General features: G+C 45.9%; 3 protein-coding genes across 3 annotated transcripts; 2 read left to right on the top strand and 1 right to left on the bottom strand.

Annotated features, from left to right (window-relative positions):
- Positions 1-605: 605 nt before the first annotated feature.
- H6S33_009251 (uncharacterized protein) lies at positions 606-4388 on the bottom strand (the record flags this gene model as incomplete). The annotated part of the gene is made up of 9 exons (XM_044840626.1): positions 606-827; positions 888-1066; positions 1118-2093; positions 2142-2474; positions 2528-3332; positions 3392-3788; positions 3853-4029; positions 4144-4299; positions 4361-4388. 9 exons carry the CDS (start codon positions 4386-4388, stop codon positions 606-608), a joined length of 3273 nt encoding a protein of 1090 aa, XP_044698066.1.
- A 3259-nt stretch (positions 4389-7647) lies between these two features.
- On the top strand, positions 7648-9653 carry H6S33_009250 (uncharacterized protein; the record flags this gene model as incomplete). The annotated part of the gene is made up of 3 exons (XM_044840625.1): positions 7648-8137; positions 8199-9538; positions 9609-9653. 3 exons carry the CDS (start codon positions 7648-7650, stop codon positions 9651-9653), a joined length of 1875 nt encoding a protein of 624 aa, XP_044698065.1.
- An 8963-nt stretch (positions 9654-18616) lies between these two features.
- Positions 18617-21364, top strand: H6S33_009249 (uncharacterized protein; the record flags this gene model as incomplete). Its single annotated transcript, XM_044840624.1, has 6 exons — positions 18617-18815; positions 18891-19455; positions 19511-19573; positions 19626-19792; positions 19851-20437; positions 20489-21364. The coding sequence occupies 6 exons, from the start codon at positions 18617-18619 to the stop codon at positions 21362-21364; spliced, it is 2457 nt and encodes an 818-aa protein (XP_044698064.1).
- Positions 21365-22717: the final 1353 nt, after the last annotated feature.

Raw genomic sequence — 22717 nt, 5'->3', positions numbered from 1 at the left:
GTTAGCCCACGCATCGATACGAGTTACCCCTCCTTGCGAACTCCTTACCCCCCCCCCCCCCCCAAAAAAAAAAAAAAAAAAAAAAAAAAAAAAAAAAAAAGGCATATGTGTGTACAGCTCCGAAGCATTCTCTATCTTCGAGTGTCTGAAGGATTATATCTTTATCGTGCCGATACTGAATTCATACCCATTACCAAACACCTCTCGGTGCAATCTAACTTCACGTCGAGTCGTGCATGGAGGGCTTGAGATATTTCTCTTTCGAGTTCCATTTTTTATAGATATCCTTTAAGGGGAGGAGGAGGAGAGGATATAAATTTAAAAAATAAAAAAAATAAAAAAACTACTACTATTCAATCATTGCTTCGTCTTGCATGGTTTAAAATTTTGTTACTAAAAGTGTGCGAGTGATGATCTATGATCTCAACGATCGATTTTATGATTGATACAAATGGATATCTTGGGCTCCTCTGTTCAGACTTTCTAGATAAATGTAGTCTCCCTTGACAGCGCCATGATGAAACCAATTCGATAGATACATGTCAAAAGTCTAGTAAAAAAATAACTCTCTTAACAACTCTTCTCTATTTCGTTCACCTTGCGATCTAAGCTCTCAAATTCTCGAATTTGCTGATGAGCTCCTGGAGCGTCGCCTCTTCGGCAGCAAATTCAACAAGCTTCTGCTTATCGGCTTCCTGAACAGCAGCCTTAACCTTAGTTTTGTAATCGGGGACGGCCCTGCTCTTCTCTAGTCTCAACCTGGCCTCGGTGGTCTTGGCAATCTTCTTTTGAGTCCTCTGGATCTCTGCGTCCACATCCACACGACCCTATTTCTTCGGTTATTATTTCTGCCTTCAAGTATGAAATGGTATAAATGAAATAGGTACCTTGACGAGGAGGTAAACATTGCATCGATCGGAAACGGTAGATGCGGCACAGCCCTCAGGCACACCACTATCTATGGGAACGATTTCAATGGTTTCGAGTCCCTTTACTAAGGCCGCGATTCCGGCCTTCTGTTCAGATACGATCTGTGATGTTTCTGTGTCCTTTCCATGAACATATACTAGATTATGTCAGCAAATTGGCTTTTCACTAAGATATTCTCGAAATATACCCTTGCACTGGTCTTTAACACCATACTCGGCCTGCATTGAACGGATAGTTTTGGTGACAGAGAACGCCAAATCATAGGCCTCTTCAGCCTTGGGGTTATCTAGCTCCTCAACGTATCTAGGATAGGCGGCCTTGACAATAGTCGGGTTGGTGTCTTCGAGGCGGCGTGGGAGACGCTGCCAAAGCTCCTCAGTGACAAAGGGCATGAAAGGATGCATCAAGAGCAAGGCACCCTCGAGAGCAGTGTACAGGGTGTCCTGAGCAGATCGTTTCTGCTCTTCAGTGCCCTCGAGAATGAGCGGCTTGGAGTTTTCGATGTAGACATCACACAGCTCGTACAACCAGTACCTGTAAACTTCATCGGTGGCAAGAAGGAAGTTACGCTCATCGAGACCCTTGTTTGTGTTCTGAGCAGCCCTGTTAAATTTGTGCAAGATCCAAAGCTCAACAAGAGACTCCTTTCCGGTGAGAGCAGCAGTCTTCCTAGGAACGAAACCCTCGCCCAGTCTCATCAAAGCAAACTTGGTCGCTTGGTACATCTTATTACAGAACTTCCGGTAACCGTCAACGACCTTGATATCCATATTGATATCCCTTCCTCCGGTTGTGTAGTGGCAGAAGGCGAAATGCATAGCGTCGCTACCACATTGAGGAATACCGTCAGGGAAAGCACTCTTTTGGTAGTTCATGGCCTGCTTAACCTCTTTAGGGTCAAGATTTCCTTGCAATAGTTTTTCGTGCAACTTCTCTAGTGGGATACCAGTGATAATATCGAGAGGATCGATGACATTGCCCAAAGACTTGGACATTTTACGACCATCCGAATCACGAACCAAGGAATGACAGAAGACTTCCGTGAAGGGAATCTTGCCAGTCATTTTGATACCGAGCATGACCATCCTTGCGACCCAGAAGAACAAGATATCCCATCCAGTCTCCAGGACGGTGTTAGGGTAGAAGTTCTCCATATCAGGAGTCTAAAATAAATTAGCATCGGAAGTCTAATTCCTGAATTGAGTAAATACCTGCTCCGGCCATCCTAGGGTAGAGAAGGGCCAAAGACCCGAAGAAAACCAAGTGTCTAAAACATCAGGATCTCTTTCCAGGGTGAAAGATTTTCCGGGGTACTTGGCCTTGGCCTTTTCAAAAGCACCCTCTTCAGTACGGGCCGAGACCCAGCTATCTCCATCTGCATAATCGGCGGTTGCCTCTCCCTCCAAATGGACAATCCATGCAGGAGCTTGGTGACCCCACCAAAGCTGGCGGGAGATACACCAATCCTGGATTTTCTCCAACCAGATAAAAAAGTCCTTCTCTGATGTTGCCGGGCGAATCTTAATCTCTCCGTTCCTGACAGCCTATTAAATTTAGTATACTTATTAATAATCAATCCAGATAGATGGAGACTAACGTCCATAGCGGCTTGAGCCAAAGCCTTCTGTCTCACCCACCATTGGGGCTTCATCTTCGGCTCAATAACATCCTTTGATTTACTGCAGAGTGGGATACTCATGGCGTTATCCTTGGTCTCAACATAGAGTCCTAGTTTCTCTAGCTCCTCGACAACCACTCTCCTCGCGATAAATCGCTTCATCCCCTTGAATTTTTCTCCAGCATCCTCATTAAGAGTACCGTCATCATTTAGGATGTTGATGAAATCAAGCTTGTGTCGCTCCCCAATCGCGTAATCGTTGGGATCATGTGCAGGAGTGATTTTAACAGCACCAGTACCGAAATCCTTCTCCACGTAATCATCAGCAATGATGGGCAGAAGACGGTCAACAAACGGATGTTTCGCCATCTTTCCCACGAGGTGCTTGTATCTTTCATCGTCAGGATGAACCGCGATGGCAGTGTCACCAAGCATGGTCTCGGGACGGGTTGTTGCCACTACAATCTTTTCATCTGAACCCTCAATTGGGTACGCAAACGAAACAATCATTCCAAACTCGACCTTCTCATCATAATCAGGCACGGAAAGGAAAGTGCGGCCCTTGAGCTCAATACTGTCCACTTCCAGGTTTGAAAGGGTGGTATTAAGCTTGCAGCACCAGTTTACAAGACGGTTTGCACGGTAGATAATTCCCTCCTCATGCAACCGCACGAAAGTCTCGGTGACAGCCTTGGAGAGCTTCTCGTCCATAGTGAAAGCCTCTTTTTTCCAGTCATACGAAGCACCCATTTTCTTTAGCTGATTCTTGATCCTTGCGTGGTACCTGCGAAAATTACTTTTAGCACAAGCCCAAAGAGTTTCGGCGTTTCAAGGAAATCGTACTCCTCTTTCCATTCCCACACCAAAGACGTAAACTTCTCACGCCCAAGATCGTGCCTGGTCTTTTTCTCTCTGTTCCACAACATCTTTTCAACAACGCTCTGCGTACTGATTCCAGCGTGGTCAAAACCTGGGAGGAAAAGAACAGTCTTTCCTAACATACGGTTCCATCTAATAAGTGTATCCTGGATGGCAATTGTAAGACCGTGACCAATGTGCAAAGCGCCAGTGACGTTCGGTGGTGGTGCTGGGATAACAAAAACACCCTCGGGCTTGGTTTTGCCATCTGCAGTGAGCTCAGGCTCGAAAAAGCCTTCTTTCTCCCACCATTCGTACCATGCAGATTCCACAACAGTAGGGTTGTACGATTTGTATGCCGGGTCGTCGAGAGATTTTAGAACTGTGCGTGGAAAGAGAGGTCAATAACACAAAGCTCTTCTATTGCGGGTGTCCGGAGGGGTTACTCTTTTTCTGTCCCTTTGGCGTTTCCTCCACGTATTCAACTGGAGCAGCGGGTTCGGCCTTTGGTTTCTTCTCCTTCTTCTCTTTTGCAGGCCCCGCGGTGGCAGAAGCTGCAGCTGCGGCGGCCTTTTTCGCCGCGAACTTGGCCTCCTTCTCGGCCTTTTTACGCTCTTTCTCCACTTTGTCCACAGTCAGTATCTTAATTCGCTGTATCACCTGAATAAACCCTGTTGTAGCAGAATTCGGTTTTTTTTTTCCTTTTTTTTTTTTTTTGGAAGCTTAAGAGCCCATACATTCTTTCTCGGTCTTCACTTTTTTGGGGGCCTCGCCCTCTGGCTGTCTATGAGGAGCGGCGATATCGGTTTCAACTGCCTCCTTGATAGCAGCCTTTGTTTCAGCAGACGGAGCCGGTACACTCTCTGAGACAGGTCCAGTCCTGTGGCCGATTGCTACAGAGAAGTTCTGTCAGTATGAGTCACGCAACTCAATGAAACTGGAGTAGTAACCCACGATTCGACGATGCTGAATTGAACGCCATATTTGACGATCCCGGTTAACAATTTCCCTTCTTTGGGAGTTATTCTACAAGTAGGTTTAAAGCTATTCCGTGGTTGCCGGGGGTGTCTGGCGACGATGGGATTGGGATGCGGAAAATAAAAGAGAAAGAAATTGAAGCGCGGGGTCAAGGTGGGGCGGACCTAAGATGCCCATCGCAACCAGCATCCAACTGATTCAACTGACTCACTTCATGTGCAATCACTCGGTCACTACCACACTTCGAGGGTAACAGCACGTTGTTCTATAGCTCGGATACATGTATTGGCCATACCCCCAGAAGTTCTTATGCGCACTTTACTTATAATAAACAAGAATAATACGGTTATTTAGAAAAAGCTCTCGTTAAAAACACATTTCCATTAGGGGCTCTACTGCCAAGACCATCACATCTTCCTACCTGCAGTAGATTAACCTGCCATATCTTCCACACTTTAGATTGCGTTCTATCCGACGAATTGTACGTCTGCCGTTGCGAAGCGGTCGTGTAGATACATACATGTATGTACATTCATCCCCTGGCACATAAACTTTCGTATTTATAACACGTGGAGCTACATGTATCATGAACCCATCATTGGAAAATTGGTCAAAGCATTTAAAAAGAAGGCCCACTCAAATAATGCTAGAAGACACGCAAATACGTAAATACACGTATAAGTACATGTACCTATGTACATAATCGTACAGGATCAGGATATGCAAACCACAAGCCATTACCCGTGACAGGGGTTTAGATTATTAGCCCAGCGAAATTAATCTTTCGTTAGGCGACCTCAACCGGAGCCAAATAGAATTAGAAGAGAACTGGTCTGAATGGGATGGCACTAAGATTCTTACCGGATCATGTAATTTCGAGCCGTAGGTATGTATGTACCTACATGCTTGAAGCACTGAGTGTACAGGTGACTGATGAGGTTCTTTGGCGAATCCTTATACTAAGGGTACAACCCAAGTTTGCAAGACCAGCACCCTGAAAACTGCAAGATTCATAATACAATATGGTCATATGTCTTGATATCATGTGAAGCTAGACATGAATTCCAATCCGGAAACTACGATATTACATGTAGTTGTCTAGATAGGTTCCTTGAGCTTATTATAAAGCTTGTTAAGCTTACTAGACTTGATTATAAACTCCAGAGAAATGTACAAGTTGCCTTGCTCCATTCACAACCAGGACCAAGCAGCGGCGTTGCACTGAACACTAAAAATAGCAGGCCGTCCTGGCATGCTGTTCCCTCCGTAATCGTCGGCTCTTATGCAGGCAATGTAAGTATGCAGGTTGTTACTTATTCAGTTTAGGTTCCGCTCCTTCTTGGAGAGGCGTTCCTGACAGGTGATATCAAAGCCCACGGAGAAGTGCAGGAATAAGTCCTGCGGCTCAACGAACTATTGGAGATCCGAGAGCCACGTGACTGAAATGATTGCTCGATCCGGGACACGCAATTGTGCCGGAGTTCGGATCACCATGAGTCGTAATTCTTTAGATTGAGCCGAAGAGATGAAGGGGGTAAAGGTACATGTATGTAGGCACATATACTCTACGAGGCTACCGATGCTCCCCATAGAGAAGCCGCGTAATAATGCGTGCTCTACTGTTGAATTGTTTAGTCAGTTGGCTTGTAAGTGCATGTGCCCAGCAACTGAACACAGACATTTTTCTTGCTGTTCCTACAAAGTCAAATTATCTCCGGGGAATTCAGCCAAGCGACAGGAGCCCTGTAGGTACTACCATGAACCCTTCCGTTACTTTAAGGGTTTATTGTAGCCGCAACATCACACACGACAGATAATTCTCTCACGAAGACATCGATCTCCATCCACTACCATGGTATTTCTCTTGAGGAATAAAACCTAAAAAGTGCTATATATATTATAATGCACTGAGGTGCGTGAGATGAAGTCAGCTATAGCAATTCATGCATCGAGTCCCTCAAGCCCTATGGCATGGCCGGTACAGTTCTGCAGAGAAGGTGTATACATGCATATTTCAGTGGCTCAGCGACACAAATCCCATTGTAAGGTGGAAAGCCGCATCTGTGTAATTTTTGTGAGATGATGAGTAGTGAACGGAGAGGAAGAGGAATTGCCCTATTGCTACATACATGTATATCTCATTGGATAGAGGAGCCGCAGTGGAATAAGCGCCACACCATCGCATACGTTTTCCATGATCAGTATTTTTCTATGTGTAGATAAATGTATGCTATGTATTTCGGGATTCGGCAAAGCTGAGATCAGCTACTGGAATGGTTGAGCGACGGGAAGAACTGCAGAGCGGCGGATTGGCATGATTGAAAGTTGATATGGTCCAAGAGCAGATGTGTGTGTGTAAGCCAACCAGTAGTAAAGCAAAAAAGAACACTAAAAGAAAGTGTTTTGTTCGGCCAGGGTGGTCTATGTGACCCCTCTGGTAGTCATGCATTCGATCTGTTGGCTACTGCTGATGGTGTCCAGAACTTGACCATCGTTCTATTTCTCCTGTCCCCTTCCCCCTTTTCCTCCTTTCTACCCGCAACCCCTCCCTCTGTTCGCCGCCTCCCCCGCCGTTAGGTCTTCCTTTCGTTTCGTTCCGGTCTTTATATTCCAAATCTCTCCCCCGAATCCGATTTTGATCGGCTTTGACTGGACGAACCATTTGGTCTAGGCACCTACGTTCTTGCTCCCGCCACCCTCCCGCCCCCTTGTCTCTTTGCGGAGCTCTTTCATCCTTTGAATATCTACATCACTTACATTTCCGGTTGCTCGTTGTTGAGCATTTGTTTTCTGGCCGATATTTCGATACCACCCTGTTCGATACCATTACACATTTCTCCGACCCCGTGCTTTTCTCGGATACCTAGCACTAAATTAGTGCCCGACTACAAGCTGGGTGCAAAATAGATTGCCCTCAAAAACCGCAGCAGCAAAGCTCCTTTGAGGTCAGCAGGCACTGCAGGAGAAGCTCCCACTGTCGTCGCCTACGGCAGTACCATCCTCCTTAGGGAACCTTTAAAGGTCATCGATATATCTTTACATCTAGTTCTGGTTGATTCCCAGTCTACTCGCGGATAACTCGTAGTTTTTGGTATCATATTCGATTCAACGGGGAAGGGAAAAGCTTTCCACATAGTTGTCCATTTCTCGATTGAGACGTTCCCGAATAAATAAACCTTATATCAGCACGGGCCATCTTTGTAGCCTTTTCTCCAAACACCCTACCAACCAACGTCGAACCACCAAGGAGTCTCAACTTCATAATGGCATCCAACCGTAACAGTACACCCGAGCAAGGTGGCTCTTCCCTTCGACCTCCGTCAAGTCGCCCCCTTGGCGCCAACCATCACCTCCGCGCTTCGGCAGACATGTCTGGGGGCTTCCCGTCGCCTTTGTCGGGCCGCATTCGCCCCTCATCCGAAATATTCTTAAACCCCCCTCAGATCACTTCTCAGAATGCAGAGACCGAGGCCCTCGATAAGGCTGCCCGTGAATGGATTAATGACCTTGAGACTTATGAAAACACTCTCGAGGAGATGGCATCGGCCGCTCTGGACCAGGAATTTAAAGATGAGCTGAGTGCCATCGAGCAATGGTTTCGCGTACTTAGTGAAGCCGAAAGGACTGCAGCTCTGTACGCACTCCTTCAACAGACTACGCAAGTTCAAATCAGGTTTTTTATCCAGGTTCTTCAGCAGATGGCTAGGTCTCATCCGATGTCGAACATTCTTTCTCCCAACACCTTTGAGAAAGGTGCGGAACCCGTAACCCCGTGATTCTCAGATCAAAAGTCGGTAGCTAACTTGAAACATAGATGCTATGGCCTCTCGTATGAATGATGCAATGAATAAGTTGAACATGGGAAGTACTCGTGATTCCTTTAGTCGCCCTCCTCCCTCTCCGGGTGCACCCCCTAGAAACTCCGGAATGGACTCCAATGCCCAAGCCATGTTCCCGGATGCGGCTGCTGCAATCGCGGCTCAGCGAGCTATGATTGCCGGCCAGGGAGGAAATGGTGCAGCAAAATCCAATCGTAACAGCGCTCTGTTTGAAACCCGTCCGTCGTCTTCATTGACGCCGTCCATCTCCGGTCCAAACAATGGCTCAAAGGAAAATCCACCACCGTCTCCGTGGAACCGCCCTAGCAATGATTCAAATAATGAGAATTCCCGTCCGAAGTCAGCTGCTGAATCCATGGGTAATTTTCAACTTCCTCCGCCATCCGCTGGTCTCCGGTCACCCCGTAACCCTCCTCCGCAGATCACCGGCAACACTAACCTTCAGACAACAACGCTAAATGCACCATCTAATGGCGGCATGGAAATGCCTCAGCTCTCCCCGTACGGCGATGCACCCAGCGGCAACTGGGCCTCTATGGTCAACACACCTGTTGCACCTATGTTTCCTCAGTCAGCCAATGCTGATATGGTTGCCAATGCTACGGCCATGAAGTTGGCTGCTCTGTCAACTGTGAATAATCGTATCATTCTCGACAACGATCCGAAAGGCTGGGGTAAACGCAGGATTACAAAGCCGGGCAATGAAAATAATAATAACATGAATGCCGCAGGCAACCACGGTCTCAACTCTCCACGTAATATATCCATGAATTCCATGTCGAACCTGAACCCGCAGAACATTACGATGTACAACGAGCACGGCCAGCTAGTACACATACCCGCAGCTGCGGCTGCCGCTGCTCTTGCACAACAACAGCAGCAAAATGGCTCTCCGCTTCTCGGGGGTCGTTCTCGACCCAACTCGCCTGGTGTTTTCCACTCGCCTGCCGCGCAGTGGGGTGGTATGGGGTTTACGTCTCCACAAGCGGGTGGATTCCTTGCAGCGCAGTCTCCCCTTCTTAATAGCAATTTACTCGGACAGTTTGGAGGTATGCCAACTGAAGGCTATAACTCTGATGACGTGAACAACCGTGGCAGGAGCCCGAGAGGAAGAAGAGGCAGTTCGAAGCCACCAGAAGATCCTACCGACCCCAACCTTCTAAATGATATCCCAACTTGGTTAAGGAGTTTGAGACTTCACAAGTACACAGACAATCTTAAGGATCTAAAGTGGCAAGAACTAGTTGAACTTGATGACGAGGCATTGGAGAAAAGGGGTGTTAATGCATTGGGTGCAAGGAGAAAGATGTTGAAGGTGAGCATTCAATTTTTCAGAAGATTAATTAACAGCCTCGTTTGATGGGTAGATGATTAACTGTTTTTAGGTCTTTGAGCAAGTAAAAGAAGCAAAGGAAGAGGGAAAGCTTTGAGAGTTGGCGTGCGCAGGGGGCTTCTAGAGAATAGTTATTTTTCTTTAATTTCTCATGCCTGAGGCATGTTGTCGCAATTGTTTTACTTTTTATCCTGGGGAACTTGATTCCTTTTTTTGTTCTTCCTTCATTATTCCCTGGATGTATGTGTTTGCGTGTGTGGACATGAAAAGCTGTATTTTGATATCTATACGCCTTTTACGAATTTTTCCTGGCTATAAACCGATGCGGTGTACATCATAACATGTAGGTCAGAACCGATTAGGAGAATTGGAGAGTTAATTTCACCAGATTAGGACCAAATGGTAAATTAATAGCTCAGAGTCAACAGAGGAAAATTTGTACTTTTAATTTTTGTGCTGCTACAATGGAATTATTATTATGCAAGAAAATCGGCAATAATCTATTCCAACTTGTATAATTGAATTGACTCCACAATAAATCCTCCGATTATATTATTGCCTTGTTTGTAAGCCTGCGGTCCAAGTTCAATCATAAAACGCTTGAGTACATTGATATGATTACATGCATTTTGTGTACGTGTGCGTACGCTCGTTCAGATTCCAACAAGATTGCGGCTTTCATAGTTAATGTAATTAGAATGAGAGTATGCAATTATGTGTTGATAAGACTGATTCTATCTACAGCTAAAGGTTCCCAAGGTCAATAATTGATCAAGGCCACGCACGCGCGGCAGATCTAGATATAATAGCCAAATTGAAGGGATATCATTAGGGTTAGGTTTTAAATTTAAATAAGCTAAAGACGGAATTTACCCTGCCTTTGTAGCTACAATAGAACGTCGTCCTAGCTGCTATAGCTGCTGGATAAAAGTAAATCTATTGTGTGTGATCCCCGGCTGGGGATTAAACCCAGATCTCCCAATTTTCATCTTGCTCTCGATCCCGAGCTCGAGCTCTTTCCTGCTGTACAATTACCGGAGCGATTTGTGGAAACGAATGTCACAATGGGAAGGCGCTTTTGATGTGTACGTACGTGCGTATACACGTATATATTTGTCATTTAATACTTAATTGCCCACTATATAGATCAGGTATTAAGGCCTCGGGTGGGAACATACATACGCGGAGGGAACTTCTAGTTCCACAATGAAGGGCAAATAGTATAATACGAAGCCTGCATGCATTATTTGCATATAAACTCCGTCCTAAGATGTTTTTGGGATGTTTAGTAATTGCCGGCCGGTTACTCCACATCCAGGGCCAAAATATGCAAGTTTAGCCTACTATTGACTAGGCCGCGGGGGATGGTGTAGATCCTGATAGTTCATCAGTAGGGATCTTTCGGGGTAGATAGTATTAGTTTATGCACGGTGACTACTCCAATCGTGGTATTGCTGCGTGCAGGGTGGAGCTTTGTGATCGAGTGATAGTTTGTGATTCTATTTACGAAGGTCACAGAATCAAGAGTAATGACTCTAGCCGCGAATATGGCCATTGAGAATTTGAACCGTCTTTTACTTTGTGCTTTTTTTTTTTTTCGACCTTGGAGCTATATCTAAGCTTCTAGAACCCTTAATGACTAGCCGCGGGCGGTAACCAACCTACACCGGTATCTACATTGATTTATGTAAGTACAATTTATTTCCCAAGGGAAGAAATTATATATGGGAATATTGTTTAAGAAATATATCGGCTGTTAATCAGATGGGAATAGAGGTTCAATCAATCTCGCAGTCAATCGCCAAGATGGTCTTTTCTTAGCTCCTTATCCTTTGTATGTAGTACGTGTACTTCTATTGTATATTGTACTTCAATGGCTAATATACCTCCAGGCTACACTGTCTCAATGAGGTATTATTTGTCATATCGGAGATTTATGGGGGGGAAGCATCTGCTGAGTGGGATCCAATCCTTCGAGAACGCTGAATCACTATGTATCGAGATATTAGCACGGATAGAGTATATTATGCGTAGTTATGGGGCCTATCGAACTTTATTATTGGGCGCTTTGGTCGTCTTCTAGACTTTTTCTTTTGTGACACCCATATGGGTATGCATGCGCTCTGCCCGTTGAGACAAAGGGCTGACCCGGGATACATTTTTGATAAGATGAAGGCCGGCGCTGAATCTGCAGCTGCCGGGTAAACACACCAGCTACTCCACGCATGAGCATATGCGTAGATATGTGATATCTAAGAGAACATAAATTTCACCGTTAGCAGGTTGTACAGACCACCACCAGAAATATCAATCATGGATATGGGGTCTCATGATTGATTAACCCCAAAGTTTGAGCCAACTTAAAGGGAGAAATAGACTGCTCACCTTGATAAACCATTGCGGGGCCGCTGCAGTGCTGATCTATTTCGCGATGAGGCGTACCGCACCTAAATTCCCTTGAACAGGTAAGACCTACGCAGCGTGGCGCCCTGATCACTGATCACAAATACTTACAAAGTCGGGGTCTGAGGTGGTACGAGATTTGATTATAGCACTTTGCTCGGAACCTGCCATGATGGTGGTTTCAAACGAACGGACCATAGTGTCGACTGTGCAGCATGTTGCAGCGGTAAGTTCCATTCATTTTCTGTATGCAGATGTGGATACTAGGTAGATACATGTAAATAAATATCTTGGAGGGCCCGCCTGTTCTACTCAGATGTAGAGCGCCTGGTTGTAGGTACACATGTATGTTACCTGCAGCGGCACATGAGTGGTGACAGGTGCAATGAAAGACTTTTTAGATTTCAACAAAACTCAGACACAAAAAGGAAAACGCAAGGTATTTCGAGGCGAGCAAGTAATAGATGGCGACCTTACATCAATGTTGAGGAATGAATACCCGGTCAGTGTGATCTAGTGAAAACTGTGTAGTTGATTTGATGGAGCTTTCTTGTTTCAAGCTCGTTTTTGAATGCCTTTCCCCGTACCAAACATGCCAGATCAGGATAGTTCGGGGATCTCTGTCGGATTCGCATCTGGCTGATGCGGAGACATGCATGGCAACTTGTTTATATCTCGACTGCGTGCCTAGCTGTTACACAATGGTTGTAAAACTGCGGTGAACTTTTGAGAGAGTAGATCGATCGTACCTACGATGGCAGTCCTTTTGCTCTTGCTTGGAAAACCATGCCAAGAGTTTGCTTCATAGTAGGTAACTACCGCAGTACTCCTTCCGACAGCTATCCCCATTGAGATTTCCCCAGTGCTTGGTAATATTACTTGACCCGAGACAAAATCAAACGGCCTTATATATGCCTGCATATATGTAGCTATATCCGACGACACCGCCGCAGAAGAACCGAACAAAAATCTGCGAGGTCAAAGCTCTTATTAGTGGATCCCAGGAGAAGATGTCACCTCTCTTATGAAAGATGTGACTTCAGACTAAATCGGCCAGAACCGAAAATTCGGGGTACCGAAACCCAGGTCAAAAAGGAAGTCCACCCCGTTTACTACGCTCAGTCAGTTACCGAGAGTTACACCCGCAAAATTGTCCCAGGAGACGGATCTCGGAACCAGTAGCGCACGCGTACGACTTTTTGAAGGAGCAAGCCGCAATACTAGTTGGAGGCCGCTTCTGTTTCGGGGTTAGGGTTTGAGTAACATATCTGCCTACTCAAAGAAACTCTCCAGAGGTGAGGTGAGATATCGGACTGATCGCTACCAGGAATTAGAAATTGGTGCGCAGTTATTATCTATCAAAATCAGGTATTCCTCCGTGAATTATCCAGATAAAGCTACATCCCCGAAGACCCGTATGCAAGCCACCCAGAGCGTAAGACCTTTAGACCATGTGGGCTGTTGAGATCGTGTGTGCGGGGAGGTACAAGAGCGGCAATTAGAGTAGAGTGGAGCGGAGTGTATTAGATTGAGTGATGCAGTCGTAAAGAGGGTATGCTTATTTGGAGCCTCATTCGTTTTTCGTTCAAGAATTCGCGGAGTGTCAATTGTCAATCTAGCAGGGCAGATAGAGTGTCCGTATTGTATGTCGGTAGTATTGTCCTGGCAGGCAGCACAGAGATCGTGACGTGCAAGTCTCTGATTACGACTTTCCTTCCGTACCCTCATAAACTGGGTTTAAATATTGCTTCTTCCAAGTTCCCGTCATAGTATGGATTAAGCTTTATGCCCTTTCTCTAATTGGGCATTTCCAACGACTCGAAATATATAAAAACCTATTTTTGGTGCTCTGTAGGCCGGACATCGATTCGAAGTTACTCATTTGTCACAATGATGATCTTCCAGCGGCGTAAGCGGTCGCGGAGCGTACAGGCCGTCGGCGATAACAATCCACAACTTAAACATGGCTTTCGTGAGAATTTTTTTTTCTCTCCACGACTTGATCCGGCCGGCCAGGTAGCCCCCCGCTTTGTTCTCTGGGGAGCCGCTAGTTGATCTAACCAGCTCGCCCACCCATCCATGTCTAGGCAAAAATGGCGTAAAATCAACATTTTTTATCGATGCTCCAGAGCCCTCTGAAAATCAAACCGAGTTTCAACTCGGGGCGGAGTGCGGGATAATGACGCGGTGGCGATACCATCTGACTCTGAAGACAATTTCAAAGAAGAGAAGAGTAAAAGAAACCAAAGAATAGGAAACATGAGGCGGAAGGCGCACATCAGCACTACTACATACCAAGAATGGGGGGTGAGGGGGATCAAATGAGGTGTCAGAGCTCAAGGGAGATATTTTGGTTGGTCAACCTAATACCTGGGGCCCTAGAGGTTCCTAGCCTTTGTAAAAAAAAAAAAAAAAAAAAAATGTAGGCGCCTTGAGGATTATTTCCTAAAATGTTGGTTATTTAGAATATTGAGACAGCGACAGATCCGGGTTACCGGTTCTCCAGTTATCTATGGATGTTTCCGAAGACCATCTAAGCTCCATCTTGCATGAGCGCCGTACGTTAACGTCAGGCCAGAGGATTCCTAGGATGGAAAAGTGGTCAGCTTACATGTATCTACGGTACTGTATGTATATGCATCTCTTTGACAGCTATTTGTTTAGCTTACCGTTACGGGACCTTTCTTAGGTTCGATCTTGGTTCCTTTATTTAATGCTGGAAGACATAATTATATAGAGCACGCAGGTGGAAGACATCTAGGTACATACATGTAGAGTACTTACATGCACTCTTTTCAGTGAAGCTCCTAGCCGGATATTCGGACCGAGTGCCTACTACTCTGGAGATATCTCAAAGTGTTGACAGTACGTTAAAGTAAGCACACGTTGCAAGTGATGACCATTAATTACCCTAAAGGTAAACGAATCTGTGTGAACTTAAATACGTCAGTGTATCATATAGATCGAGTACATACATATATGCAGTATCATTGCGGCTTATGCACTTGTCCTTGCTACAAGTACCTTTGGGTGATCTTTTTAGATCATCTTACATACATGTACCTACATGCCGCTGGCCATGGGAAGAGGGTTTTTTTTATGTCGGCCAGGCGGTAAAATCTCCCCTTTTTGGACTCATTTAACGGGTAAAGTTTAGTAACTGCATGTAAGAAATAACCTCAGCCTAAATTTTATGGATCTGTTTGTGTTTTTACTTCTCGATCAATTTTCTTTTATTTTTTTTTTTCGTCGGAGGGGTGGAGGCAAGGGGAAGGGGAAAGTAGGAAGGAAGGGCCATGAAAACACCCTGAGATCTCGGGGTCGCCGAGTACAGTGACCTAGTTAGGTTAAGGCTCTAGCTGCACTTACGAGATTTTAGTATCGAAGATCACAAACAAGCGTTAGGAAACAACGAGTTCGGCCGCGAGAGTAAAAACAGAAACAGGCCCTGTCCTAGAAACCGAGAGGGCCTCGGGCCAAGGCGCCAGGAAAAAGATGATTCCTCCTTGAAAAGGAAAGACTACAACTATTTCCATAACGACATGTATCGATTGGACGAGAGGGTTTATTTAGCGAATATGTATATGTGTGAAGGGGAAATCTACTCTAGAGCTCGGAGATTTGATTATGGTGTGCAGCAAGTTACATAAAGTACTCTAGAGTACATAAGGTGACCTCCAGTGGGGAGATCACATCGGCAAACACTTCGAGACCTGTTTTGATCGAATTCCAGAAGGCAAGAGAAGCTTCCGGGTCCCCCCTCCCTCTTCCAATAATCCCGCCGGGTAGACTCCAAAGGAGAAAAGGAAAAAAGGAACAGGAAAAAGTAAAGAAAATTAAATACATACATATGCACGGAGAAGAAGGTCCAGTTCAGCCCGCCCCTAGGGGCGCAGCCCGAAGCCACCTACGCCGATGTTTAGAGTAGTCTGTTTGGGATAAGAAGCTCCATGTCTTGGATCTGGGGAGTTAAACGCCCAGGACGCTGTTCTGGAAGATTTCCCATATAGGGGCTTCGAGATAACGGGTAGTCACAGCCGGATAGGTACGACGGATGGAGAGGGAGGGGAGTCAAGGGGACTGGAGGGTCTTTCTAGCGAATTGAAGGTCTGTTGGAGCCTGGAGGTGTTATGAGGAGTGAATGTAAAAATAAGCTTTCGAGCGCCCAAACGCCCATTTAGGTACTTTTACTTGTGCTTCTTCTCTGTTCTCGAGGGTTTTCTAGAAGGATGACGTTACCCAGCTATATAGATGTATTTTTTTATCGGCCTTCTTTGGTCTCTCTTTTCATCTTCCTTCCACTCCTCCTGCCCTCCTATTTTCATTCTTTCCTTCCTTTCTTTCCTGCCCCCACGTTGTACAATGTACTTCCTTCTAGGTAGATATCTCTTGTTCTCTTACTTTGTGAGAAAGAGTCAAAGTGAGAGACAGAGAGACATCATCCCAGACAGGCCGAAAATTGGATCAGTACTCGCATCTACAGGGTTCAGGGAAGGAGAATTTCGTTCGGTGGGCGTTAGGGCGGCGCGGCTGGGTGGTCACAGGCAGGCAGCCCCGTCATAATTGTAAACCATTGGTCTAAGTTGACGGGCATGCAGGAACCTGCATCTCTTGATTTTGTGAGCGATTGGCGCCGCAGCTACGGGGATGTTACAAGTGTTGCGAAACGGCCCGGGCGCTGATTGGGTAGCGCGGGGTTGCTCCTCTAGAGTAGTAACCTACAGGGAAGTGGAAACATGATTGATGTAGGTATCCTCTGGAAAGGATAGATACACGCGGCAATGGTAGGAACAAGTTAGCGACCTGTTTGTTTCTATTGATGGCCGCAACTGGGTTGTCTTCGCCGCTGATATTTAGAGTAACTGTGGTTCAAGGGATATAGCGACTTGGGTTATGAGTTGTATGTACATGTAGTTCCTCTGCAAAAGAAGAGTATGTATGTGCTACTGGATGTAAATGAGACCAAGTTTTAAATGTATACATCATGTACATATCTCCGTTTGAGAGGAGAGTTGAAAAAGGAATTAACCGGTTGGGGGTTCGACTGCACATACTAGTATAGATAATGTCGGAAGAGAATTTGTAGGGGTAAAGAGAGTAGGGAGAGGCAGAGCGGTAGATGAGTAGAGAGGTTAAACATCGAGGAAAGATATACACTTGGTACGATCTGTATTTTCCTGCCATTTCGTTGTCGTTGACGTTGGCGTTCACGTTCGTTGTCGTTGCTTTCGTTGCTGTTGTTGCTGTGTTGCTGTTGTCGTTGGCCGCTGTCAAGATCTCTGGCCGTTCGCCGTCGATCGGGGGCAAGCATGCATAAGCTTCTGGTTGCAACACCCACCACCCTCTCCTTCCGGGCTTCCAGAAGAATTCGCGATCTTCCATTTCCCACTCGCGCTGCCCCTTCCCCAAACCGCCCTTCCAGCCAACCATCGTCACCACACAGCGAACATCCCTCCTCCCCTTCCTTCCCACCCTTCCATTCTCCTTCCATTCCCCCCCCCCCCAATGTAAAGTCGCCCCGACACACCACACCTAACAGGTTGGTTGGTTGCTGCTGCTGGTGCTGGTGCTGCCTCTTTCCTCGGACATCGTGCTGCCTGCTTGCTTGCCTTGTTACTGTGACTTTTAACACTGCTGCTGCCACCGATACTGCCACTCCCAGTGCCACTGCCACTGTTGTTGCTTGCTGGCTGCTGCTGCAATCCATAACTTCCACGCTCACGCCCATGCCCACCACGCCCATGCCCACAACACACACAAAGTAATTACTACTGCTACTACTACTACTACTACATACCCACCACACGGCCTGCCACTACCCTGGGGGATTTGCATCCGATTGTTTATCCCCTTCTTACTACCCACAACCCACCGCTACCCACTAGGTACTAACTACAGTAGCACATAGCCATAAGCCAACCAACGAACGAGTGAACCCACAGCACCCCTCCTAACCCCAACCCAAATCAAAAAAACCAAATTCATCTAACTGGGTATCAACTTGGCGGACAGTCCTTCCCCGAGTCTCGAGTCTCGCGGTTGTTGCTTGTTACTGCCTTTGCTGCCTCCCACTACTAGAGTCTACTAATAATACCTCTTAGTTCCTGGCTCCTGGTTCTCCTCTCCCTGCTCCCTGGTCCCCCCGCCGTTCGACTTTTCGATCTCTCGAGTCTCCCGTCTCTCCCTCGTCTGTCTATCTGTTGTTGCGCATTGACCTTGGGCCCACAACCCACGAACGTCTCGCTTCTGCTCTTGTCTCTGGTGGTGTCTCCAATTGACGACCAGTCAGCCAGCCAGCTCTCTCCTCGCTGCATCAGATCCCTTTCCTATCCTCCCCCTTCCTGCCTCAACTTCATCCTGTTGCTTCCCATCCTACTGCTCTCATCCACCCTCTCCTGCCATCATCTATTCCCTGTTCCCTTGAGCGAATATATTACTGCGGTCGCTCCATCATAGATCCTATTCCCTTTCTGCCGCTCGCTGTGTGCGGCATCCGTTCCTTTCTTACCGCCTTGACACTTGCCCATTGTTGTAACCACGCATTGTGATTATTGCGTGCTCCGAGGCTTGTATACAGGAACGAGAAGTGGCCAGTCAGACTTTAGTTCCAGTCTCTAACTGCGCCGGCGGCCATTCCTTACTGTCGCATCGTCCGCCATGGTGTCGTATCCAACTGAATATAACGTTGTCTATGTTGATCGTCGGGCCCGACAGGATAGAATACAACCCCGAGAAGATTCTCTGCCATCACCAATCTCCTCTGGGCCTGAGTCTTACGACGGAAGTGATGGAATTCAAGATGAACACGAGGAAGTGATCCAGAACTTGCAATGCCTACTCTCAGTCTTCAACTCCGGTATGTTTCTTCCTATTCAATTTACTTGATATCTATCACTATGCCAGTTTTGTTAACCGGATTTTCTTAAAATAGTTTCTATCTGTGTATCTGGTCCTTCATGCATATCATTACTTTCTGAGGTGGATAAGAACGATCCATCGCCCACTTTGGTCTTGCTGGATATTCCCTGGGACTCTCAACCTGCTGGCGAAGAAACTGATAGTTACGAAGGAAGACACGACTCTGGGGTGGATGCTGGCCCTGGTGACAAGCTTTATGGTCTTCCACTTCTCAAATTTATCTGTGTCGAGATGGAGAATAAGCGCATGTCGGGGTTGGTTGTGCCTATTGTGTTTTTGACCAATCCCGAATCTTCGGCTGGCAGCGCAGGACAAAACAATGGACAGAAATATTGGAACAACGGAAAAGAACCAATCTTCCAAGGACGGGAGTTGGAATGCATTGACTTTGGAGCTGTTGATGTTTTAACGAGTCCTCTTCCCAAGGATAGGGCAAAGACTTTATATATGCATTGCCATCGTGCCAGGAGAAACATTCAAAGATCGAGAAAGGTTTCATGGGTTGGTGTGGATGAACGCTCAGATGAGCAAAAATCTGCACGGGAAACAAGCGAATATGCTTATTTAAGGGAGAAAATGTTTGTCAAACTTGTTAGACCTTGATAGGGAATATATTCGCTGATCATTATATAGGGTATCGGAGTTAATGATGGATATCTGCAAACCAAAGAAAACGGTGTTTATTCACCGTGGAAAGTATGTCCTTCAACAATAATCTGGTCCATGGCCGCTGGCTCACCTTGCTTAGTCAACCGAAAATATTACCCACTCGGATTGAAGAGATCAAGCAAGCAATTAGTAGTTGGAACTTTTCTGCACACGACTTCAGCGACGAGGAACTCGTTTGCTCGGCCCTACTAATGTTCGAACACGCTCTGCAAATGCCAGAAGTTCACGAATTCCGACTTCCTACTGGTAGGTTATTTCTCCTGGGAGGGCTAAGTATACACCCACTAAATAATGACATCTCTAGAACGAATCATGGATTTCTTAACCGCATGCCGAGCTTCGTACAATCCAAAGGTTCCTTACCATAACTTTAGGCATGTTGTAGACGTTCTTCAGGCTGTTTTCTACTTCTTGCTACAGTTGAGGGCTCTGCCTTCGTTCACACCTGATGACCCTAGTGTCGGAGATTATTTGCCTCCAAATTCCTTGAGCAACACCCTCACCCCTCTTGATGCTCTCACTCTACTTGTAGTTGCGATTGGCCATGATGTAGGTCATCCTGGCGTCAATAACGCGTTTTTGGTCACCCTGAAGGCCCCACTTGCGCAAGTGTACAATGACAAATCCGTATTGGAGTCCTTTCATTGTGCAGCTTTCTCTCAAGTTTTGAGAAAATATTGGCCAAAATGTCTGGAGTTGAGAAAGGCAATGATTGACATGATCCTAGCAACGGACATGGGTCTTCACTTCGAATACATGGGGAAGCTGGATAAGATGAGGAAAATGTTCGAGAAAGATGGTAGTTCAGAGTCTTGGGACAAGAAAACAATCTCTGAGCATAAGACCTTAATATGTGCCCTCCTAATCAAATGTGCAGATATTAGCAACGTGGTGGGTTTATCGTCTTACTCACCCTCTGTGTGGCACTGCTGACTGTGTAAGGCACGCGTTCACGAATGTTCTGCACAATGGGCGACCATCTTGATTGATGAATTTTCTAGACAGGCCTCAATGGAAACCGATCTCAAAATACCTACATCACTCGTTGTCCCGCCCGTTACTGGATCAGTGCTTGCTTTGGCAAAGTCGCAGGTGGGATTTATGAGTTTGTTTGCAGTACCATTATTTCAACAATTGTCGGACGTGCTACCAGAAATGAAATTCAGCGTAGATGTGTTGAAGGAAAATAAATCTAAATGGGCGGCGAAGATTGAAACATTTGCCCCCAATTCGGACAACAGGCTGAGTGGAAATGGCTCATCTAAGCAGTTTCTCACTACCGGGGTGGGAAGCTCCCCAGACGAAGGTGGCAACAGGAATGGAAACACTGGCGTGGATAAGTTGAGGAACAACTCAACGACACATCAGCAATCCGTACTAGGGCCTGTTCTCATGGAATCTGAACATCATGTTCACAGCCGCGTGCCAACCCGGGTAGATTCGCAAAGATCAGTACAACAGTGTTTGTTAACAGACTCGGCTGAACAGACCAAAGTCAAAGTAGTTGTAACGCAGCCAAACCAACCCTTATCGACCAACGGCAATGCCCTCAAGCCTTCAGGCGAAAAAAGGCCAACCTATCAGCATTCATCCGAACATCTGTCGGCACAAAAGCCAACCGAATCAGCCGTCATAGACAGGCCCAGATCATCTCCACCCGACCTTGGAGATTCGAGTGATCACTCATGCACAAAAGGGTGCTGTGGGGCTACAACAAACGTTGTAATTGAGAACACGGTTGCGCGCCGCCCCTCGAGTTTTTTCAAGAAGGTCAAGAGCTGGAGGAGCAGGAGAAAGGATCACAGTAGTGATGCCTGACTACATGGTCGGAAAGAAGATGGAGAAGAAACAGATGATATCGGTCAAAACACCGATCAGTTATGGGAACAGAAGGCAGGAACTGTACAGGAAACAGCCGTTGTCGAAACGACTTCTGATGTTGTGCCAGAATCACCTCTGGAAACAACAGCTGGCCATAGTGCCATGGTCACATTCGGGAATAGGAGCATACGGTTAGGGTTAAAAAAGAGAAAAAGTTTTCATTGTTTTTAAGTTTAGATTGTCTGGGAATGGGAGGGTGTTTTTTTCTTCTTTTCTTTTCTTTTCTTTTCTTTTCTGCTGCTTCAAGGCTTTGTTCCCGTCTTATTTCTTTACCGGGTTTTAGGGTCCTTTCCTTTATGGCACATTTTTTTTTTTCCTCTTTCGGACGGGTCCATTATTCTTTGCGTTTCTAGTTGAGCTTTTTATCCGGATTTCGACACAGCATTTTAGGTTTTGTGCTACTCTTCTCATGGGTTTACTGCTTTTTTTTTATATATATTTCTTTTTGCCCTTTTGTTCATGAACACTTGTCGACTGGTTGGCGTTTTTCTTGAGTTTTCACATTGTATGATTGGGTATTCTCTTCTTTGGTTCCCTAACCTCTGGTTAGCGTTTTTGACCCTAACTCCATGATAATGCTTTCCTAGAAGGTGGGAGGGAAACATTTGTAATTTAACCCCCTTGTCAGCGGCCTCATATTTGCTTTGTATTTATGGATACTTTATCCTACTTTTATCTCCTCTCTTCAGAAGAGATTAAGTGGCGATAAAGCGTATATACTTTCCTTTCCTCTCCTTTTTTTATTTTTCATTTATAAATTCTTGTCACTCGGATCGGTGTGGTGTAGTGGTTTCGTAAATTTTATTGGTTCGGTCATCAGTGGTTGGTTCGGGGGGTTGCAAATAGATGTTTTTTTTTTCTAACTAGCGGGTTTTCGTGGTTCACAATTTTTCTCTTGGTGGGAAATTCGGGGCAGGATGCAAATGTGGGTGGTGATTATCAATGGGGTCAGTCAATTTTGTTCGCTATATCAAAGGCATTTTCCTTTTTGTAGTTTTTCTTGTGCGTTTAGCCCAGATTCTGGATTTATATTTTCACTAAACTCATGAATTTATCGGATTTTTTATTCATACTCTACATTTCTTAAAAAAACCGAGTTCAATCTGATTAGCCAACTGATTTATTTCACAGGAGATTTGAGTTGGACACGTTCACGGTGGATGGGGTTAGGATCAGTGTTTCTGGAGAAGGTAACGAGTGATGAACTATGCCGTTCCATTATCATGCCCTAGGATTATTTCACGTCCCAATATTAAAGGCTAATATACTCGAGCGTTCATTAAATGGTCG

Source organism: Morchella sextelata (genome assembly GCF_020137385.1).
Source record: "Morchella sextelata strain SCLS chromosome Unknown scls_3, whole genome shotgun sequence".
Taxonomy (NCBI): domain Eukaryota; kingdom Fungi; phylum Ascomycota; class Pezizomycetes; order Pezizales; family Morchellaceae; genus Morchella; species Morchella sextelata.
Note: the sequence above shows the minus strand (reverse complement) of the source record. Positions and strands in the feature narration are given on the sequence as shown.